Source organism: Fringilla coelebs, assembly GCF_963513975.1.
Source record: "Fringilla coelebs genome assembly, chromosome: 3".
NCBI lineage: Eukaryota > Metazoa > Chordata > Aves > Passeriformes > Fringillidae > Fringilla > Fringilla coelebs.
The window spans coordinates 6,204,323-6,227,032 of NC_140030.1; the positions used below are offsets into that span (position 1 = coordinate 6,204,323).

At 43.2% G+C, this 22,710-nt stretch overlaps 1 protein-coding gene across 1 annotated transcript in view; it reads left to right on the forward strand.

The window, feature by feature from the left end:
* RUNX2 (RUNX family transcription factor 2) overlaps positions 1-21,925 on the forward strand; it is a gene marked incomplete at both ends in the record, with an annotated part of 213,030 nt that extends 191,105 nt beyond the window's left edge. Inside the window, one exon of the mRNA XM_084203332.1 lies at positions 21,246-21,925. Coding sequence (XP_084059458.1) covers positions 21,246-21,925 — 680 coding nt within the window. The remainder of the gene's footprint in view (positions 1-21,245) is intronic.
* Between the last annotated feature and the right edge of the window lie 785 nt (positions 21,926-22,710).

Consider the following 22,710-nt stretch of genomic DNA (forward strand, 5'->3'; position numbering starts at 1 on the left):
GTTCAATAGGAGCTTAACTCGATGGTGAGTGGGTTACTGGAGCAGTGTCGAGAATATGAACTTAACACAACCCCACTCATCAGGTTTTGTCTATTCAGATAATCTGCAGGAGAACCGTCTTCAGTGAGCTGGTCCAGGTGGGCATTTGGTGGGTGTATCTCCACTGGTGATGTCTGTGTTGTGGAGAAAAGTCTGTCTTGGTGCTGGCACTGAAATAAATGACGTTCCTCAAAAACCAGTAGAGGAACTGGGATGTTGTTTTGAAATGTGTAGGCTTGCTTTGTTCTGGACCTGCAGGATACTCAGCTCACACTGTCCCTTTCTGTACTTCTTCAGCTTTCCTCAGCTCTTCATGTGTTTCTACACTGTCCCTTCATGGCTGAGCTTTTCCTCTATCATAAAGCCATTTGCTTTTGCATACAGCAGAGTCAAACTTCTGTTACATATTATTTGAGTCACATGGGGAAGAAAACACAGACAGCTTCTGTAGACAGCAGATGAAGGAACAGTGAGATTTTTTTTTCCTGAAAAACAACACCCCCTAGGAAGTAGGTCCTTCAGCATTTAGCCAGGCCTGAGAAGGGCCCTTTTTTCAGCAAGTGCTGTCCTGGTGTGGATCTCTGTGAACAATATTGCATCTCTGGGGTCAGGAGAGTAGAAATATAAATTCAGAAAAGAGTGTTTCATCACTTCCACTCCTCCATATCACAGGCAAATGTACACTGGTAGTAAGTTCAAATGTGTCTGCAGAACGTTTGTGGCCCAGGCCACAACACATCCCCTCTCCCAGCCCCCTACAGCCATATACAGACCCGTAATTAAAGATCAAGATTAGCAGCTGAAACATGTCACAGACGGAGAACAAGAAAGACTCAATGGTCTGCCAGTGGTCTGGGTCAAGAACAGCAGAGAAGTGGTGAGACAGCCAGATCTAGAGAGATGGGACTCTCAGCCAGCCTTTCCCTCTCTGAAGAGATCTTTGTTCAGTCAGAAGATCATGAAGAACACCCTGGTTTTAGAAATTGTCCCCCTTCCTCTTCATCCCCTGCCTACGCAAGCTGCCAATAGCTGATCACTTTCTGACCTCATGTAAAACTTTCCATTGTGCAGCGTCTTACTGCACAAGCCCCACAGGCAGACTACATATTTTGTGAAGAACCATGTCTTTTCTATTTCTTTTTCCCCTAATTTTCCGCTTCGTAGATTCATGTGGTGCCTTTGTGGTCTTGTCCTGGAGGACAGCTTACCTCAAAGGGAGTTTTTCTTGATTGGTTTTCAGTTCTGATTGTTAGAGACCCTCCCATGTCCTTGCACTCTTTTCTGTATTGCTCATGTGGCTCATGCAGTCCCAGTTTCCTATCTGTGGAATGGGAATGATAGTGTATGATATCTTATAATACATTTGTAATTACGAACCACAGCAAATCCCACTGTGATCCAGTGTTCTCTGCCAGTTAACAAAATAGTTTTATGTCTCTGAGCAGACATGTCCATACAAAGATCTAGATTTGTGTCCTGCCTTTAAAGATTCATTTTCATCTTGGATTTGGATCCCAAGCTGAACTGTTGGAAACTTCCAGTATAATGAGATACTTGTAGAAAAATATTTTATTGTGAATGCGGGAAGTATTTTGAAATGTTTTGGGGTTTTGGGCAGTTTCAACACTCAGCTGTATTTACAGTTTTTCTCCATTCACCTTGTGAAGTTGTTTTCTTCCTGTCGTTTTCTGGCTGGCTGGTTTTCCTTGTTAGAGAGAATCTCCATTTCTTCACAGCAGATATGCAGATCCCAACATGTATGCGTAACTCCAGCTAAAGCAGATCCATGTCAGGCTGACTTGACCTACAACAGTTTTAATTTGTTTAGACCTGACCTGAACAATTTTCAGATTGTGTTGACCCTGACTGAGTGCTTTGCTTCGGCTTTCCTGAGGGAAAATGGAAACAATTCAGGAAAATCAAGCTTTTCCTGGGGGCAGCTCTGTCTCTGTAAAAAACAAACTTGGTATTAAAAAAGAAACAAATAAAATGGAAATTTCTCAGTGGCTCTACTTGCTACACTACTATATCTAAAAGAATATGATTTCAATCTACAGAAACAGCAGTGTTTGAATTCAGCATTACAAAAATAAAGAGGTTTGTCTTCCACCACCTAGTCAATATTAGCCAGCTGACAGCTAGTCTAGCATGGTGTGAGACAAACCTCGTAAAACTGGAGAGCTTTACAAAAATCAGAGTGGGTGATGACCCTAAAAATTAATACTTACAAGGCACTGTACAGCTGAGAGACTGGTAGAAACAAAAACCACGGATCTTTCTGTTGGAAGACACATAAAATTGACACTGTGTGATTTTATAGTGGTTTGTAGGATTTACAAGGCATACTGCAAGTAGCACTTGCTAAAACTACAGCTCAAGATGTCTGGAAAGAAAAATATCTGCAGGAATGGGGAAGAGCAGCGTCAGCTGTTTAGGAATGGCCCTCTGGGATGCCTTGGTGGGGTGAATAAGCGGTGATGTGGTTTGGTTGTCAAATGCAGCAGCACAGGCAGAACATTGGGGTGGTTTATAACTTAATTCATCTTTGGAGGAGAAAGACTTCTCTTTTATACTTGAAGCATGGATGTAATGTTAAGAAGGGCTGAATGTCTACAAGGTTCAGTGACTGACTTTCTGAAGTGTCACCTGATCTCAGCCTCACAGAAGTGACTGCAACATTTGTGTACTGCTGAGTGGCTTTCACTGAAGATATCTGCCATGTCAGTACAGCTGAGCCAACTTTTCAAACCGGAATAGGAATCTATTCCTTTCAAAAAGGAATAGTTTTTTAATCTATTCCTTTTTACTAAAGGCATTCCCAAAGAGGATCCTGAACCCTTCCCTTACACCATTCTTTCACACAATTAAATTCAATCTTCCTCTCCCCTGGAGATATAGAGAGTCATGGTGCTCCTTGGGAACCAGTTGGCGGATGATGTTGGTACTGCATGAAATTATATTCCACCAACAGTGCTCCATCATTCTGCCCCTTGTTATGTCCAAATCCCACCAAGCCAGCAATGTGAAGGACCAGAAGAGCTGCTGGATGAGAGCTCTTCTCATCGCTGCATGGGTGTTTCCAAACCACCTGGCCCACTAGGAAAAAGACGACTTTCTCTTTAATAACAGATGGTGGTAGTGAGACATGAAAATTAGGACATATTTTCATTTGATATTGGAATATCATGAGCATCAGTTATTTTGGGAAGGAGTCCAAAAAATACTTGGAGAGAGTCTAAAACTGCAGATGAATCCGCAGGTTTATTTTATTGGGTGATTTCAGTTCTGCCAAATATTTGTAGTGTAAAGAAATCATAAAAATTGCTGGTGGTCCTCGCCTGGCGGGTACTTCTCACATATTTGAGACAGTTGTACGAACTGTGACAAGAATGTTTGATCTATTAGCTTAAAAACAAATTAGAGTCTTCAAGAGAAATAAATGAACTATAGATGGTAGAAATACATTTCTCTTATCTTAGAGAGACCAGGAATTTTTGCCCCCAGGCTTTATTTGCATTTAATTATCACAGTTTGGATTTCCTCTACTGCATGCATGGAGGTTTAGTCTGTCTCGTTCCATCCTCTGTTCTGAAATAACATTAGTACCTGTTAATGATTATCATTGTCAATTATATATTCTGGTTGCATGCACATTATAAGAAATATCGGTTTGTTTTAATAAATCTTCAAAAGGCAGCCTAAACCTGTGCCTTATCTCCTTTCTGCTTTGCAATTTATTTATTTTTATGGTTATGATATATGAAAGACTCTGCATGCTCCCAGGGACTGTGAATGGATATCTGCTCAGCGCTTGAATACTGAGACGGCAGACAGAAAAGGTTTTATTTAAAGTAACTTTCCAAATGTAGCAATGGGTCATGTATCTCAAAGATAAAGGAGTGAAGAATACAGGTCTAGAAATCCAAAGACTCCTTTATATGCATAAAAGACAGAGAACTGATGAACCTATAGGTGGTTTAATTTGACACATACTAAGCTGCAAAACAGCTTGTGCTCACATTGTAACGATTATTCATTTTCTAACTTAGATTATTTTTTGCTAGGATAATAATTTCACTGTAGTCCTAACCTGTCAAAGGATTGATTGCCTCACTTCCCATTGGTCTGTAGACAAAAGGATAGTTCCATATAAAAAGATTTTCCCTGCATTTCTAAAGAGAATTTTATTTTGAGTTGTGCAAACTTGATATTTATGCCATTTGCCCATGTGGATTATTTTCATTCACTGGACCAGCACTGAAATGTCCACTCCAAGAGGAACACTTTAACCAAGCATTCTTTATGTGGTCTTCAATTAATAAACTGGAACACGCCTTTCTAAACCTGTGGGTAATGATTTTTCTGCTTGCTGCTACTGTATGTCACCTGTATGAATGGGGCATTTATATACTGTCCTTTCATCTGGGATATCAAAGCACTTTATAAATATGGACCAGTGGCTCTGATGTGCAACCACTGAACTGTGGCTGCCTTGGAGGTGGCATGCGGTTGACATTTGGCTAGCAAAGCACATTTGAACATCAGAAACTGTTGGTTTCCTCAGAAAGGCTTGGAGGTGTGGGGGGTTGGGACTATCTGAGTTAACCTCTAACACATACCTGCCCCAACACGGGGAAGCAACACCACTGCCCACCTTCCACTGAGGTAAAATACAGTCTTGGCTAAGAGCATGACCAAAGCAGCTTCCATCAACTGGATCACTGATTTAATTCCAGTCCAAGACCATGACTGCCAAAAATTATTACCATATGGGAAGCTGGTAAATTGCCCCAAGAAAATGAGCTTGGTGGTCCCAGATTAGTTTCACATGGACAGGTGTCTGCACCACAAAACCACAGTCACAACTGCTGCCAGCTGCTGTGGGTTTCAGAAGGGAGGTCCAGCACTGCCTGGGCAGTGGTAACACAAGTGGTGGTTCTAGAGGTGGTATCTCAGGGCTGGAGAGATGAGGCTGTTTGTGTCTCTTTAGGTGTTTCTTGACCCCTTTATCCTGAGCTGTTAGTGAGGTTGTATGGTGCTCTCCATCATTGTGGTGGCAGGTGCTTTCTCTTACCTTCACACAGAGCCCGCCCAGCCCTTCTTCCACTCTGTTAAAAGGATGCAACAAAAAATTTCAGTGGGGCTTGTGTGCTGAAGGTGTTAAGTTCAGACCACACAAGTAGGCTTTAACATCTTTGGTACAGCTTGGAAAATCCTCCACAGGACTGGAAGGGCCTTCTGGGTCACTAATCCCAACCTCCTGCTGCTGCAGGCTTTCACTTTGCATAATCCTGTAGAAAAGCTGACTAATCTTCAAAAACATGGACAATCCCAGGAAACCTCAAAAGCTCTCTCTGTAAAAAAGGTGTCAAATCTGTTTTGCACCCCTCCAACACCTTTCATCCAGAACTTGTAATGAGTTTTGCAAACATGGATTTAAGAATTGCGATACCGGTGGGAGGGAAGAATTATCAATTATCCTTACTGTATTTGAGAGGAAGAATTTGAAAGACAGTGAAATTATGAAGCAAATCCCCCTTCTCATTTAGACAAAGCTCTTAGTGGCTTGAGGACGTTGGCTCCAATGGAGATATCCAAGACCATCCAACCAAATCAATTAGCCAGGAATTAAAATCAGTGTTCCTGATTGTCTTTTTTCTTCCTTTTAAGCACTGAAATGGACAATAGCTCAAGATTTTCCACCTGTCAGCTTCACTATTTCTTCCAGAAGAAATGGGTACTACATCCTATTTCTTCCGTGAGATAGCATGAACATCATCCCCACCCTGAAGCATTCAAAGTCAGGTTGGACAGGGCTATGAGCAACCTCATCTAGTGAGGATGTCCCTGCTCACTGCAGGGGGATTGGACCAGATGACCTTTAAAAGGCCCATTTCAACTCAAACTATTCTGTCATTCCATAATTTTATGATGCACCATAGTTAAGTGTACTCCAAGTGGGCAGGAGGTTCTGTTATAGCAAAGAAGAGAATCAGCAGCAGATTTTAAGATTTTTTTTTTTAATCTGTAGAAAATACAACACAGAGAAATGACCTTTATTCATTTTCACATCATCAGAAAGATGAAACTGAGTCTATCTTCAAACTTGCGGAAACACACATTCCTTCTTCAGGGAGAATGAATCCTGAGCAATGCACTGTGTTCTGTGGAAATGTTTTGCCTTCATCTTGAAGCCAGATGCTACCCTCAGTCTCATCGACTCTTGGTTGAGTTTGACCTTTCTGATTTTCTAGCACATTTTTTAAACTTGTAAATATTGATGGCTAAGTACGGCCATGGAGCTATTTATCAATCAGTAAATGATGGTAGAATTGTCAGGATTATTAACAGCATTAGTAAGTGGAGAAACTAGTCCCGACAACCTTGAAGCACCACTGTTTCAGGTTATTGGTGCTAATTGTTTGTGTCCACCTTTGATCAACACATCTTTTAGAATTTTCTTAAAATTTGTTACTTTAACAGCGGATCCCACTCCTACTGTACAATGGATAAAAAACTATCTTTTTGCAGATTTTACTAAGGATTTAAATTGACTTGAAAGTTCTCTAAATGAATCTAATTTAACAGTGAAAGAGGGAATGTGTGCTCCCCGATCTCCTGTGCAGATTCTATATCGGCAAAAGTTAGTAAAACTGTGCTTGCAAATTTGTCCATAAAACAGTTGGAGGGTTCAAAGCAGGAGGCAAAATTCAGGACAAAGAAGTGCAAGGGCCAAATGCTGATGCACCTGCTTGCACTGAGAAGCATCAAACCCAAAGATTTGCTAGATCTAGAGTAAGAAGCTGGGTAGTTTGAACAGGACATTTCAGATTACGATTCAAAACTCACTTTTAACTCATGCTGCTGTTCAGGGATTACTCCAGCAACATGAAAAGGGGAGTTGTTAATACATGATGTGCTCAACAGAACTGGTGGATCTTACCTCAAAATGCTTGGTTTTGCTGGCATCTGTCCTGTTTGCAGTCATGTATTTTTAAATCACTTTAAGCGGTTTCCTCTTTGAGATTTTTATTTGCTGTTTGGTTGTTCGGTTCTGTGACACATTAACTTTCCTTTTCTTATCAGAGCCATTCTAGTCAGAGGTAGACATGGACCTTTGATTATTTTTTATTAAGGACAAGTTAGGGATGCTTTAATTAGGGTCATGTGCTCATTTCAGGCATCCTAAAAATTAAGGTCCATCTCTATCCTGGAAAGCTCAATTTCAGGCAGCTTTTTCACAGGGGCAGCTCCCAGAATTTCACAGCTATGTTTTTTAACAATTTACTGACTTTGGGTCTTGAAGAGCCAAAGTAAGCCATGGAGATGAGTACCAAATTTGGTACTTGGAGAGTCAGTAAGCCATCTTGGAGATGAGTACCAAGTTTGGGGTATTCACTCCACTAAACTGTGAATGCCCTGAAGATTGCAGTGCTTGGATTTTTTAATAAATTACAGAATTCAGGATGATGACAATGTTGGTGGACATATCTCAACAGACTCACAGCACCACTCCACATTTGGGTGCTGATTCAAGCCCCATCTCTAACTATAATGTCACAAGGACTGGCCAAGTGCAGTGCCTCCTTCTGATGTACAGAGTGTGTTGGGCTGTGTAATTCAGTCCAAGCCTCTGCTGCTGTTACAATGAGAGCATTACCTGTAGTCTGAGCTATGCAGGGATTATTTGGGGATTTTCTGGTAATTTGTGGTGGCATAACCACTTTCCCAAGGTGCAGAAAGACTGAGCAGAGATGCTGTCTTGAAATGGGCTTCTTTCTCTGTGATGATTCAGTTAAGCCTATGGAACAGATGTATAGATGGACACACAGTGGTTTTGTGTTGGCTTGTTTTGGTTCTTTTCCTCGCAAGACTTAATGCCTTCCCTTGTAAGTCAGGATCCTGCATGAGTTTGTTTCCCTGTTGAGTCATTTAGGAATTTCAGGAGCTGCACCTTGGCTCCTCCACATCCCTCCTTCACCAGGCTTTCTCTTCTCGCATTCCCGGTGGCATCCAGGGTCCTTCTGACCTTGGTCTCCTGGTAGTCCTGGTGTAGCTCAGACTACCCAGTTGGCTGTGCTCCCAGCTTGCAGTCTGTGTTAAAGACAAAATTCTGTCTTTTTACAGCTCAGTTTCTTTCCATAAAGTTAATCAAGCAGCCTTCCTTTTACAAGGCAGCAGATCCTTTGGCATTTCTTCCTTTGGCATGCTGAATATCCCCAATGCTGCCAGGTTTTCCCCAGGATAGAGAAGCTTCTTGCCCTAGAGAAGAGCTGTTCCCTAACAAGGTACTTGTATTGTGTCCTTGGAAAACTTCCTCTTCCCATTTAAACATGTTGTTGAGGATATCTTTGTATTTCTATTAGAGATGAGCACAAGCCACGAGGCTGGATCTAAAGTTAGACTCTGAGGTTCCTTACAGTAGGGAGTAGGAACTCGATGTGTGCTTTTTGGCTGGAGCCGCTCTCCTGTCTGCACAGCCGAACACAAAAAGCGTCGCTGGGCTGTTGGGGAAGCTGCTGACACAACTGAGAAACTGAGTGGTGAAGGCTTGTCATCAAAATCAACAAACCTGAAGGCAAATGGGAACCTGGTGGTGTGAGTAATCATTACCCCTTGCCCAGCCACTTGGAGCAAACTTTCTCTACTCAATAATCACCAGGTTTTATGAAAGGAAACAAACGAATTGCAGATGAAGCACAGAGCAAAATGTCCCTGCATTGCTCTTATTGGGGAAAAAGAAAAAAATCTCCTTCTTTGGGCTTAGTTTGTGCATGACTTTGCTGTGTAGTGAGCTGCAAACGGTGGCCTCTCAGTTCATTAATTGACAAACACCATCCCCTAAACATTTCCAGGCACAGTCATTTTCTTTTCTCAGGTTTACTCAGTGGTTCTTACTGAGGTTTACATTTTTCCACGCATGTACTGAGAATAAACTTGCCTCTACAATCTCATCTCGTGCTCTGAGAAATTTTGATAATGTAATTCATAAGCAGATACATTTTCTGGGTCTTTCTCTTTTTGCAATTCTCCTGGCTTTGGCTGTTTACTACTCCCTTTACAGCAAACTGCCCCATTTCCCAAATACCGCAGGACTTTCTGAACTGCAGCATTTCATTCCATTTGTCTCTCTTTTTAAGAGGCTGATCTGTCTTAAAGAAATTTTTCTCATTTAAAAATAATTTTGCTGTGGTTTTACAGTCAGCATGGTTCCCCCCAAAAGAAACAAAAAATCCCTGCAGGCCTATTTCTTCTCCTTCTCCCATGATTACACTGGTGTAAATGACACTGGTGCCAATGGAATTATTCCTGTTTTACACCACTATGAAAGAAACCAAGTTCTGAAAGATGGGATATATTCAACATCTTCACAAAATTATATTAGGGCAGAAGGGTATCTCCATCTATCAAAAGGGATCTTAAACTGCTCTTTCATCTTCAATGTCTCAAATAGGGGAATATAATCATCCACCAGCAGGACACAACAACCCCCAGGGTGAAATCTACAATGCATTTAGCGTGGAGAAAAGGCAAAGGCAGCACAACATGGCCCCTTAGGAATGGGCCCAAGGAATACAGTGTCCAGCTGAAATTAGTGTTACTATTTGCCTCCTGGAAATGGTTGGGAAGCCCAGCCAAATTCAGGGCTCCAGCCTACTAGAGCAGCTGCAGTGAGGGCAGTCTCTGTTCCCCAGTGCTCGCAGTCCCAGTGACAAACAGCAATCAGACCGCGGGCCAGCAAGAAGTGGAGCCAGGCAGAACTAAAATATCCCTGTTGGAGTGCGGTCCCATGAGGACAGTGTTATGTCTTACCAGAAACAAAGAGAAGAGCACATTTCCAGTCTCAAAGACTTCTCTGTCCCATTAAGGAAAGCTTCAGACTACAATTAGAAAAAAAACAAGAAAAAGAGACATAGCCACAGCATGCCAGTTTGCATCCAAATGCAGCCTAGAAAAAGCAGTTCTGCTCCCAGGAGAAGGCTGCTAGCACCCTCTTAGACTGGTGGCTCCAGCCATCTCACACAGGAGGGTGGGAATGTGACCCTGGAGAGAGACCATCCCTCCCCCAAACCCAGAGCCACTGGGTAAATATTGACTCAGAGAGAGGAGTGGCTGAATCACTCCTTCCTATCCTAACAAGGTGTTTCCCTCTGCCCAGCCAGTGAACAAGCCCACCCTGCACAGCCCAAAATATCAGACGGGAACTGGTGCCCATGCTGATCAAAGGACAGGGACTCAGACGGAGAGACAGAGCACCTCTGTTTGGGCAGGATTTATGTGTGTGTTTGCTCTCAGAGTGGCCAAATGCCTCCTCCATTAAGTTATTCAGGAAGACACATGGTCGGAAGGATAGATAGGTGGAGGGAAGAGGAACTTGGAGCCCCTTAGTGCAGTTCCACTGTTCTTATCACATGCAACACCTCTCAAAATCTCTGACTGCCATTCCACAGTTGCTGATGGTGTGGTTTCGTACACCAGTTAATGGTACAGCAATGGTACAGCCTGTGTTCATGAAATCTCTGCCCCAAGACGCACTGAAGTAACCGTGAATTTGTAGAAAGGGATAGGAAAAAGTGCAACTGTCTCAGTTGTCCAGCTGTTTCCAGCTCAGGATTCAACCTGGGTTGGATGATTTGGATCATAGCTCTAAATCTCTTTATAATTTAAGGGTATTAAAATAAAGCCCAGGAAAGACCTGGAAGACAAATGGTGGTGACCACTGACTGGAGCTGCGAGTGGGCGTTATGAACTTTTGGGTGGCTCCTAGCTTGTGTAATCCAACTGGATACAAGGGAAGGCTGAGTTCATTGTTGAAAGCACAGGTCTGGATTTCATTTCATGTCTGCTACAGATTTCCTAACTGGGTCACCATGCTAGCCTGGAACACAGGCATTATATGTTCCTGCTCCACTGAGATGTCACAGAGCTCAGGATTTGATGGTTTAAAAACTGGTTGAAGATCTCCCAGAAAAAGGATGCATAAGAAAAAGCATATGCTATGGATCTCTTTATATACTCTACGTTACCAAAAATGTTGTATTTATGTATTTCAAAACTGGGCACTGGGCTACATTTTCATTCCCCAGTACAAAGGCAAATACATTCCAAACAAAGCAATGTTGTTTCAACAAAGCAAGGGTTGAAATCTCTCCAGGGCTTCATTCTGTCTCATTTAGATCGGGCATAAGATCTTAAAGCAGAGTTTAGTGGTCGGCCGATCACGCTCCTCTGGGAAATGACAGAGTGGTAATTCAAAAGGGGTAGTGAAGTACAGCATTGTCTTGGTCTGCAGGACTGTTCTTCAATAAAACCAGCGTCTCACCCGGCTTACAGGAGAACATTTTGTTCCAAAGGAGCTGTGGCTCTTCAATAAACAAAAGAATTCACCTCCGGCTAGACTTGGGTGTAAAATGAAAATGTTATTGGAGACAAAATGTCTTTGTGAAGACAGCATTTCCATGATGCCTGCCACAATTGCCTGGGCATATCGAGCAGTTGAAGTGAAAAAGGATAAAAGGTACATCTCCAAGGCATTGACTCCATGGGTGTTTGAAACTTCTTTCAGGCTTGGGAAGTGGTTTCAGTCCAGGCTGGGAGCTCTGAGGGAGGGGATAAGCAGCCTGGGTCCTGTCTGGCTATGGGCTGTCACTCACCCTTTTTGTAGTAAGGACTCAGATTTAATCACAAGTGAGTTGAATCTTTCAGGGCTTTCCTGAAAGAATTTCCTTGGAGTAAACAAGTTCTCCCACATCTGCCACAAGAGATTGGGAAAGCATCCCAGAGTATCTAAACACAAAAAACTATGAGATATTCCTCCTCCAGTCTGAAGCTCCTGGTACACTCGGGAAAGTTCACAAACAGCAAAGGAGTCGTAGGGTCATTCAGGGAAATAATTCATGTCCAGACTGGCATAGTTCAGGTGTTCAGATATGGCTGTCTCCCGCCCAGATTAACTCTGCAGAACAGATATGGTCTCTGTGGTTCCTTGGTGCATGAAGATGATAAAAATCACCTCAGGCTGTGCAGTTTCAGGGGATTTTTGTTACAAGATTATTTTCCTAAAAATGGCACCATGCCTCTGGGGATGAAACATATTTGGAAATATATGAAAATTTAATCAATTACATGAGTTAGTTCCGACTTTTCTTGCATACTTATAGCAAAATCATTCCTTTGTCATCTTCAGATCACTGAGGGGCTCTTTATTGTACAGTCAAGGTGTCCACTTTTAGCCAGACAGGCAGGTTTTGGCCTTCAGACTCTGGCAGAACAACAGCTAAGCTCGTCTTAGAGACAGTCTTTTGTGGTGTGTCTAATCATGGCCTCCTACTCAGCCTTTATTTCACCTAAAATTTGCTCACTTTTAGGTGGAGGAGACCTTGGTTCTGCTCTAGATGGGACAGGGGACTTTCTGCACTCTTTCTCACTGTCTTTTCCATTTAAGTAATGGGTTGACGCAGCTTGAAGGATGGTACAGGATGAGGACTGTTAGACCACTGCTCTGCTTTGTAGACTCTAAGGCTTAGCAGAACACTTGTGCTGGGGCAGTCGGATGGTAAATACCCAGGAGAATACAGAGTTCCTGTGTTTCAGAGGGGAGCACAGCTGTGGCAAGCCTTTGAGGGAGACAAACCACCCAAAAGCAGAGCATGGAAGAGTTTCAAGGTGACCCAGCCTGGATGTAGATTGTTTCATGAATCAGCCCAAGAAAAGCCATATGGTGTCTGCAAAGGAGGCCTGTTCATTGCTGGCTGGACATTGTCCTTGCTGGACTCTCTGTAGCAACCTGAAATCTCATTGACTCATGTGAACCAAATTTCCAGACTTGACTCACTGGCTACTAAAACCATAAGATTGCATGGTGTGTCTCATATTTTTCCTGGCGAAAAAACAGCAGGAAAATATATTTTTGGTTAATTAACATTTGAATCTGCTTTGAAGCCTTCAGAGAATATATGTTAAGAAATTAAACTAATCTCAAACCAGCAAAGAAAAATAAATCTAAAATATCTGGACCATCAAGATTTGTTTCTATAAATGTTCCTGGTTGCCTCATCCTGAGATGCTGGAGCATGTCCAGGGAAGGACAACAGAGCTGGTGAAGGGTCTGGAGCACAAGTCTGATGAGGAACAGCTGAGGGATCTTGGGGTCTGAGCCAGGAGAAAAGGAGGCTCCATTGGGCCTTCTCATTCTCTGCAACTGTCTGAAATAGGTTGTAGCTAAATGAGGACTGACCTCCTCTTCCAGGTAACAATAAGATGAGAGGAAATGTCCTCAAGTTGTGCCAGGGGAGGTTTAGATTGGATATTATCCAATACTATCCAGTTTTTCAGTGAAGAAAAATTTCTTCACTGAAAGGGTTGTCCAGCATTGGAACATTGCCCAAGGAAGTGGTGGAATTATCATCACTGGAAGTGTTCAAAAAATGTTTAGATGTGGCACTTGGGGACAGGGTTTAGGGATGGACCAGACACTCTTAGGTTAATGGCTGGACTTGATGATCTTGGAGGCCTTTTCTAACCTTAATCATTCTATGATCCTTTGGTTTAAAGGTAAAAGATACATATCATGTCTACTCTCTTTTTGTATCTCTTAATACCTGCTGAATGTTATGGGATCATGGATTTATTCAAGGGTCATGTGTGGCAGGAAGTGCAATTGAGAAAGGTCCAAAGAGTAGGAACACAGGTGGTTTTAGAGAAAATGCTCTTTGCTGATCATTATCAAAAATTCCCTCATAAATGGAAAAATTTCCTCACACAATGCAAACTGAGAACTGAGAGACTTATTGCTGTAGGAGTTAATTGCCAAAACCTTGCCAAAGGATGAGACAAAAAAGGAAAAAAGAAACAAGAAAAAGAAAAATAATAAAAAAATTATGTGATGTTTACAATGCCAATAAGACCATAATAAGGGCATTTAGAAAGACAATAGTACTTATTAGGAAAAGAAAACAAGAGTCTCAGAAGAATTACACGTGTTGGAAAAGCTGTCCGTTTCAAAACAGGAAAAACCCTTCGGTGTAGCTAATGGCCAGATCCAGAGAGGTAATTACACACAAGCTCTTTCAGCTGCAGTCCATGCAGTTGCAGTTCATTTTGAGCCTGATCTTAAATCAAATCTGTTGGCCTCCATCAAAGGTGATTGTTGATAGTGTAAACATCTGTCCTGGGCCAAAAACCTGATTCATTAATGGAACATTAGGAAAATTTCCTACAATGGACTAAGGTATAGCTGTTATTGAAAATTTTTTGATACTTCCTTGGAGGCAGCATTGACTGACCATTGACAGAGGCAAAATACAAGGCAGTCTGAACAAAATGGTCTGCACAATTATGCCACTTTCTTCTTCTTCTTCCTGTTTCTTTTGGCTCTCCAGAAGAAGTTGGCAGTCTTATTTTAGTTTCAGAGGATGTAAAAAGTCTCTCAAGCCACTTTGCCATCCTCTCTAAGTTGCTGTGAAGGGAGTATATGTGGGTGGAGGAGATGTTCTTGTGTGGCCACGGGAGGGCTGGGCTGGAAGTCTCCTTACGCACAACAGATTTTTCTGCTGTGCCTTTTTTCTCTACTGCAAAGGGGAGGGGAAGAATCTTTCCCCAGTTTAAGAAGTTGTGTTAATAGAAGCTTAGAGCAAAGAAGCCATCATTGACAATGCTGGTTGATGGGGAAGATGAGAGTGGCCTTTGCTCCTGGCTCCTTGATGGACTTCTGTCAAGGCATTTAATTTTTCGTGTGCTTCAGTCTGGCCCCAAAAAAGTGCAGCCAGTGCGGGACTTGTCTGTGCAGTGCTTTGAGCACAGCAGGACAAATGTGTTAGGCAATGAGCACTGTCATGAGGAATTGCCTGCTGCCCAACAATATTACCTCTCCAACGTGCCTACCTCCTCTTTTCCCATTCCCTCCCCACACTGAGATGTCAGGGCATCCTCAGGGACTCTTCTGTTTTCGGAAATCACAGGAGCTGCAGAGCACTTCACAAAGTCTGGCTCTGTCCCTTAGGTGTCAAAGAAGGACCTCAGGTTCCTGGAAAATCTGGTCCCAAATGAGTGTAAAAACACACATTTTGTCAGGAAGTGAATAAAATCTCACTGAAATTAAGCCAGGGACAAAGATGAAAAAGCAGATGGCCCATGACAAACTGTGAGAACGAATTTGTTCGCATGACATGGGAATAAGTATGTACTCATAACAGACTATTACTCAAGAAATTTTGAAAGAGCACAACTCCACAGGAGTCATAATGGGATTAGTCACATAAAGCTCAGTCCAGCTAAGCCTGGTGTACTGTACCTGAAAGAAGAGAAACAGACCCCAAGACAGACCACAACTGAAAAAAAAGAAGCAAGTTCCAAAGAGATGCACAAGTTTACAAAGTCAGAAAAAGTTTTAAATGAATTAAAATATGTAGAGTAGGTCTTGGATTGTTATTAGGCTGGTTCAAAAGCAAGAGGCCAGAGGAAGGAGCCTTTCTGAAATGACTCAACCAGTTTGACAGCACAGAGTTGGGGTGTTTTTGGTGAAATGCCATGGACCCTGGAAGAGACTTTGTCATGTGCTCCATTACAGCATTGTTCTCGCAAACTACAATTATTTGCAATTATTTGCAAAATCCCTTTAAAAATAAGCCACAAACCAGAGGAATAGGGTTGATTTGGAATACTCTGATCTTGTTTTTTATTTCAAATCAGTATTTTGCACAAAACTCCTGGCTTGAACAGACATATTTAAATATATAAAACCACTCCTGTCATTAAAGGGAACAGCATCTTGATATATAAAATATTTTGTGATTTTTCTACCTATGAAGAGAGGAGTGGGTTCCTAGGACACATATGTGCTTGCTTCATCTAAAAAATAATTAACAATAAGCTTGCCTAATGCTTTTATGAATTTCCTAAGCATTTCTAAGCTGCTCGCCCAAAAGCGAGTGTTCAGAGCTAGTTTAGATTGATTAACTAATTAATTAAAGGCTAGATTAGAGTGAAAATATCTAAAGCCAAATTCTGTTTCTGAAGTCACATGTATGCAAACACCAATCCTGGAGTGCTCACACTGATGCTTCTGTTCAGACCTACTCCACCAGTCATGTCCCATGGCCTCTTCACCCAGGCTGGTGATTTAATCCCTTCTAAACTTGCTTGAAACCCTTCTAAACTTGACTTAGCCTGGCAGTGGGAAGCAATGCCACTTCATCTGAATCACACCTGAGCAGCGCAGGAGGGTTGGCTTCAGATTCAGGTCCCAAAGACGGATTTTGTCTGTGCAAAAGCAGCACCACCCCCAATGACGCACATGCTGCTCTTGGGCTCTCATTTACCACAAGCTGTTGGGACTGGAGTTTCACTTCTCACCAGAAAGCGGAGGCAGGCGTATATTTAGACTTTCTTGGGAAGCAGCTGTGAAATGCAGGGGGAGCGCACACGCACTCGGTCCCGCGGGCGCACACGCAGACACCGACAGCTTTAGAGCAGCTGCACAAACCTGAGCAGAAAGGACATGGCACAGAGGCCTCCTGCAGGTCACTGTCTCCCCAAAGAGACTCATTTCAGCATCTCAATATCCCTGTCTTTGAATCACGGTATCACAGGATCATAGAACAGTTTGGGATGGAAGGAATGTTAAAGATTTTCTCATTCCAACCTCTCAGAGACACCTTCCACCAGACCAGGTTGCTGAAAGCCACATCCAATCTGGCTTTGAACACTTCCAGGGAAGGCACATTTTCTCTGAGCAACCTGTTCCAGTGCCTCACCACCTTCTGAGTAAAAACTTTCTTCTGATTCTGAGTCTGAATCTCTCTTCTTTTAGTTTGAAATCCCCCTTTTCTTATCACTATCTTCCCTCTTTAAAAGTTGTTCTCCCTCATTTTTATAATCCCCCTTGAAGTCCTGGTTATTTAAATAAATAAAGTAATGGCACTCTAGAAAGAGATTGTTTTTTCAGTCCTGACTCACTTGAAAGATTATCACCTTCTCAACCACAAGCTCTTTCCTTGAAGCACTCTAGGGGCTTCAGGTTCTACTCTCCTGTATCTTAAACCTTATCTCTATTTTTTTGTGCTTCCCATGGGAACACAGAAGCAGCATTACCCATCTGCTATTGAGAATTGATAAGACATTGGTGGTGCCAAGAGGATGGAGCCAAGCTCTAGTCTGTGGTGCCCAGCAATGGGACAAGTGACAATGGGCAGAAACTGATGCCCAGGAAGTTCCACCTGACCATGAGGAAAAACTTCTTTCCTGGGCAGTGACCAAGCACTGGAACAGACTGTCCAGAGAGCGTGGGGAGTCTGCTTATTGGTATTCCAAAAATATCTGGACACAATCCTGTGCCCTGTGTTCTAGGATGGCCCTGCTTGAGCGGGGGGGCATGGACAAGATGATCCCCTGTGGTCCCTTCCAGCCTGATCCAATCTGTGATTCTGTGAAATTACTTGTTACATCTACCTATAAAGTGAGAAATCCAGCTCACCCAAATTCAGCCATTTAGAAGCTACTCAGCCCATCTAAGGTAGTGGATTTACCAGAAGTTCTGGGAGGGGAGGGACACTTCAGAGCACGATCCTTCACTCCACTTAGGGACTTGATAGCTTGGAATGGCTTCACCCCAGAGGTGCTTCTTTCTTGACTGGAGCCAAGACAACTGTCTCATGCTAGATTCCAGCTAAAGAGCTAATGTTAGATGAGCTGAATCTGTGGAAAGTCATGCTCCTGCTTTTCCCTCAAGGTTTCTTCTTCACAGACCTTTCCCTTGTTAGTTGACAATAGACTAAGAAATCAGAGTTTGCAGCAATTTAGCTGCAAGGCAGATAAAATCAGTAGTCAAACAAAAGCAGCTTAGATAGCCAAGGCTGACTCTGAAGTTAAATACATGATCTTCTCATACAGCTGAATGCATTTAAAATAACTTTAGTTGGCCATTCTCACAGGGCAGATCGTTAATCTTTTAGTGACACCCATCATCATGAGCAGGACAAGTACTAGGAAATCCCCTCCTGGAGGTGCTCCTCTGGTCCCTCTCATTACTGAATTACCTACCCTATTTACAGTCCCATGAGTTTTGGACACCCTGAGATCCTCTTGGAGGTGGCAGAGCAGAAGTGTTTCCTCCCACTTGCAAATAGGTAAAACAAGGATTTACAAGGGTTTTCCCTAGTAGATCAGGAGGGTAGGGAATGTTTTTTAGGCTGAGCAGTCATTCTTATGCACTGGTACAGTTCTGTTTTAGTTGAGTTGTTTAGATGAAGTTGATCCCAACCCTGGTTTCACTCCCCCAGCTGCTGATATAAATTTTCTTCTAAGCTACAAGCTTGCCTTGAACAGTCAGTCTTTGCATGTGGGGGTAGGCTGCAGCATCCACCCAGCTTCTGTGGACTGGGTGTTCTGGGGGATGCTGAATGTCCAGCAACAGGTGGCTGATATGTTTAGGGAAGGAAACTGTACCTGTCTGAGCACTCTGTGTTCAACATCTCTCTTCTCTGCAGGCATCCATCCAACCCCACTTAGCTCCAGCTCTGTCTAGATGCAGATTGAACACCCCCAGCAGTGACAGTGCTCCTGGATGCTCCAGTTAAGACTCTCTTTCTGTGAGGACTGCACAAAAAAAGTGGAAATGACCAGGCACTAAAGTTGTGATGAGTTGCAATGAGAGAAAAAAAAATAAAAACCACCTTAGAGAGGAAGGAAATAAAGAGAATCAACCTGTTGTATCTGATACACAACAGTAGTTGCTTGCTCCAGGTTTCATCCTATTCAGAACTCACATAAAACTGGGCTTTCTCAAACACACTCCAGCAATTTTGACCTTGGAGAAAAAATTTTTGACACTACTTTGGGCAGGGTTTGTGACTGGGCAGTCTGCAGAGTCCCTCCCAGCCTCAGTGATGCTGTGATTCTGCAGTCTTTGGATGCTCAGCAGCTGGGTCAGACCCATCCCAATCATCAGTCACTCTGTTCTATGATCTGAGCATTGCAACAGCTCCCACATGTCCTGGATACACAAGGATCCCTGTGCAGGTGTCCAGACCCATGTGGGATTTCTTAGAGGGAAGTGTGGGAGCCTGATCAAGCTGATCAAGTTGTGTTTAAAGCAAAAACATGGCATAAATAAATCTTAAAGGGGGATTAGGGGAATGACAAAGCTGTGGCTTCTGATAGGGAAACTGCAGTGCTTGGAAAGGTTTCAGCAAAATGGAAGAGCTTTTGGTGTCCAGATTTTTGCCCCTATTTTTGTCTGTATCAGTTGCTACTCTTCGTATATTAACTCCAGTATCTCTGACTATATAAGAATCAGTTGTGACAGTTATTTGCCACAGATTATAAACCAGATTACATTAAGGTTTGTCAAGCTTCCTCTGCTCTCTAATGTATGGAAAAACATCACACTTAATTTGGTTTGCTTGGGCAGTGTGGACAGGGATTAGGCACACTATATATGGACCATAAACACTGTTCTGGTTAACACCACAGTGCAGCCAAACCTGAAACTTTCATCTCAGTCCTTGCAAACTTCAGTGGTTTGGATGGAAAAGAAACCTGTAGTTGAGCTCTGCTTTTTTTGTTTTGTTTTGTTTTTGTCTTGAAAAACCAAAGGCAAATCAAGAGCACTTTGGAAGCCCAAAACCCAGCATCCTCAGCCCACCTCCAGTGGACAGGGGTCGAGTGCCTGTGTAGGCAGGGACCTTGTATTGGGAAGAAAGCCAATACACAAAGGAAGGAAACCATTTCAAGGAACCTGCTGTAACTCTCCATAAAAATCTCAGGAACATAAAGGCAGACTCAATTTTGTGTCATAATCCCCTCCAAGCAACATGTGTGTCTGGTTAAGAACAACATAGTAATCCCATGTGGGACAAAGATGGACTTTTTCTGCCTGCATGTCCAGCTGGTTTGGTATTAGGAATGACAGGGAAAAACCTTTGCTTTTGAGTCAGAATTTCAGTTTGCTATCTGGAATACCAAAGCAGCCAGCAATGAAAATGGATTCTCACATCAGATTTTTTAGATGCCAGAAATAATAATAGCATAGTGTTAACACCTCACTACTTGGCTTTCTCTAAGTTGTTTTAACCTAGATAAATTTATTAATTTGTGTCTTTTTATCCACAGCAGTGCCTTAAAATTTGCACTTAATTGCAGCAAAAGTAGTTTTAAAATCCATCTGTTTTACACTGACCACTGCTGTAGCATCTCACCACCTCTTGTATAATGTGTTCCCAATGCTAAAATAAAGATGTACAGTGTGACATTGTAATTCCACCTATGCAAATCTTTGAGGCTGTTGAAAAAGTAAAATTTCCTATTATATTTCTGGCTTTCAGAATGATTGTAGAAATAGGATCATCCTTACCATATGGTATTCAGCAACTGGGCACAGTGGGTAGAGCACCTTAGACTATCATGTGGCTCTCCAAGCCTCTTTATATCATCCAGAGGCTGCTCTTTCTTCCTATGCTGTATCTAAGGGACTCAGTTCAAGCAAGAATGTTTCTAATGATCCTAGTGGACATCAGATGAGGTCCAGTGAACTACTTCCAAGAGGGCACAAATGTCAGTCAGGGATGCAAAGAGTGTCAACAATTTCTTTCTGTTTCTTCTTTTTAATTTTTATATCTGAAGTTGCTGAAGGGAGCTAGGCAGGGATATACATCAAACTTTTATTTTGTGAACTCTGCCATGCCTCCACACATAAAAAAACATTGAAGGATATAAGCCACTGGGTAGCCCTTATTGTGTCTGGTGTTTAGCTGTCTGTTCAAACCAAAATGCTGAAAACTGGGACCCTCTGTAAAGCAGCAATTTAGCTCAGGCAGAAGCTGTCCAGCCCTCCCAACTACACAGGACATCTGAGTCACTTAGAACCATTACCATGGTTCCATGGCTGGCCAGGAAAACAAGTAGGTAATTCACCAGCTAATTCATAGCTATGAGATGCCAACCAGAAAAATGTTCAGGCCTGTCCACAGGTTTTATGAAGAATGAGAGTGGAAAGATAATTTAGTTTTATAATATTTAGTCATGCTAACCTACAATAGGCTCTTGTCTTAGATTACATCTGTTCTTTTCTAATGGGCCTACAGAGAGTATCACTGCCAGCTGGTGAAATTTCCCCTTTCAACAAAGAAGGCTTGGTCCCATTGAGGGCACAGCAGGCAGCAGTCTGTGTATATGTGTGAATGAAGATTCATGGTGTATCTTCCTTGCAGATTCAGATCCTTGCACTCCTGATGCTCCACCTGCTGCCACTTCACCACCAACTTCTGAAGAGCCTGGACCTTTCACAGCTCCAGCATCACCCTCCTGTTCCTCTGACACTGGTACTGCATCATTTTCACCACCGTTACCCACGTGTGTTGCAGCCTTACATCCAAAACCACCTCCTATTTCACCATCAATATCCACTTCTGCTGCCACTGTTCACCCTGGACTTCCTTCTCTTCCTGCCCCACCCACCTCTACTCCATCCCTGCACCCTGGGATTTATCTCCCAGTTGTCCCACCCAGTGGTGCCACCCACCTCATCAACTGGCTGCCCTTCCTCGCCTCAGCAACGCTTGCCACCATCCAAGGCAAGGAGGAAGACCAGCCACCCATAAGCACAGGCTCCCTGGAAGGCATGAAGCCCTGCAGCAGCCCAGCCCCACACCCCTCCCAAGAGGAAAATCCCCAGGCAGCAGCTATGGGGAGCAGCGCTCCTGGAGCTGCGGCCCCGCCGCCGGCTGCCCAGGCGGTGCCCGCGGGCTCCGAGGCGTCAGCGAACGTCAGCGACATCCTGGCAGAGCTGCGGACCATGAACAACCACCTCTCCACCATTGCCCGAGCCCTCACCCAGCTGGCATCGTCCCTGGCACCCCAGCAGGATGCTGGTGGCACCCCACCTCCTTAGGGCCAGATGTCACAGGGAGTGGTGCTGGCCAGAGGAAAGGGACCCTCCCCAAACCTGCCCACGCCACTGGAGCAAGTTCGCTGCAGTCGCAGACACCGACCATGTCTCCCCAGTGGGTTTTTCTGTCAGTTTGTTTGTTTGCCCCTTGTAAATGGCTGCATATATTAAAAAATAGTTTTGTGGTCTTGTTAATAAAATTGTTTATGTTTCTGGCATTCCTTTCGGATGCGCTCACTCCCCTTCTCTCACCCATTAACCACACGAGCACTGGTAGGAGCCGGTGAGGTCTCACGCAGAAAATGCTGGGAATCTGAAGTGGTGAGAAGTTACCCACGAGAAAATGCTCAAGGCCACGACAAAACCACTCTGGGCAATGTGGGGGGACACAGAAAGGAAAGGACACAATGAAACTCTGAAAAATTTCCATGTTTATCCTCATCCATGTTAAATGGCACAGCTCTGTTGAAGTTGGAGCCCTTCCCAGTGCACTAAATCTCGGGGGTAATTGTAACTACCAGCACAGGTATAAGCCCTGATAAATTGTTCAGAATATAAAGCAGGGTAGTTGTATAAGCAGCAGTGGCTCTGAACAGCTACCAAACAGCCTCATCCACCTCCTGCCCTCCAAGACAGAGAGAAGTGAAGGTGCTTAGCTCAAGTCAATCTGTCTGATTTGCCAGTGGTGCCCAGGGTTGGTCAAGGACATAAACAGACCAAGCTAATTTACAACAATCAGCCAGGCACACGTGGATAAATCCTGAGATTTCACAATCTTTCCCTATTGC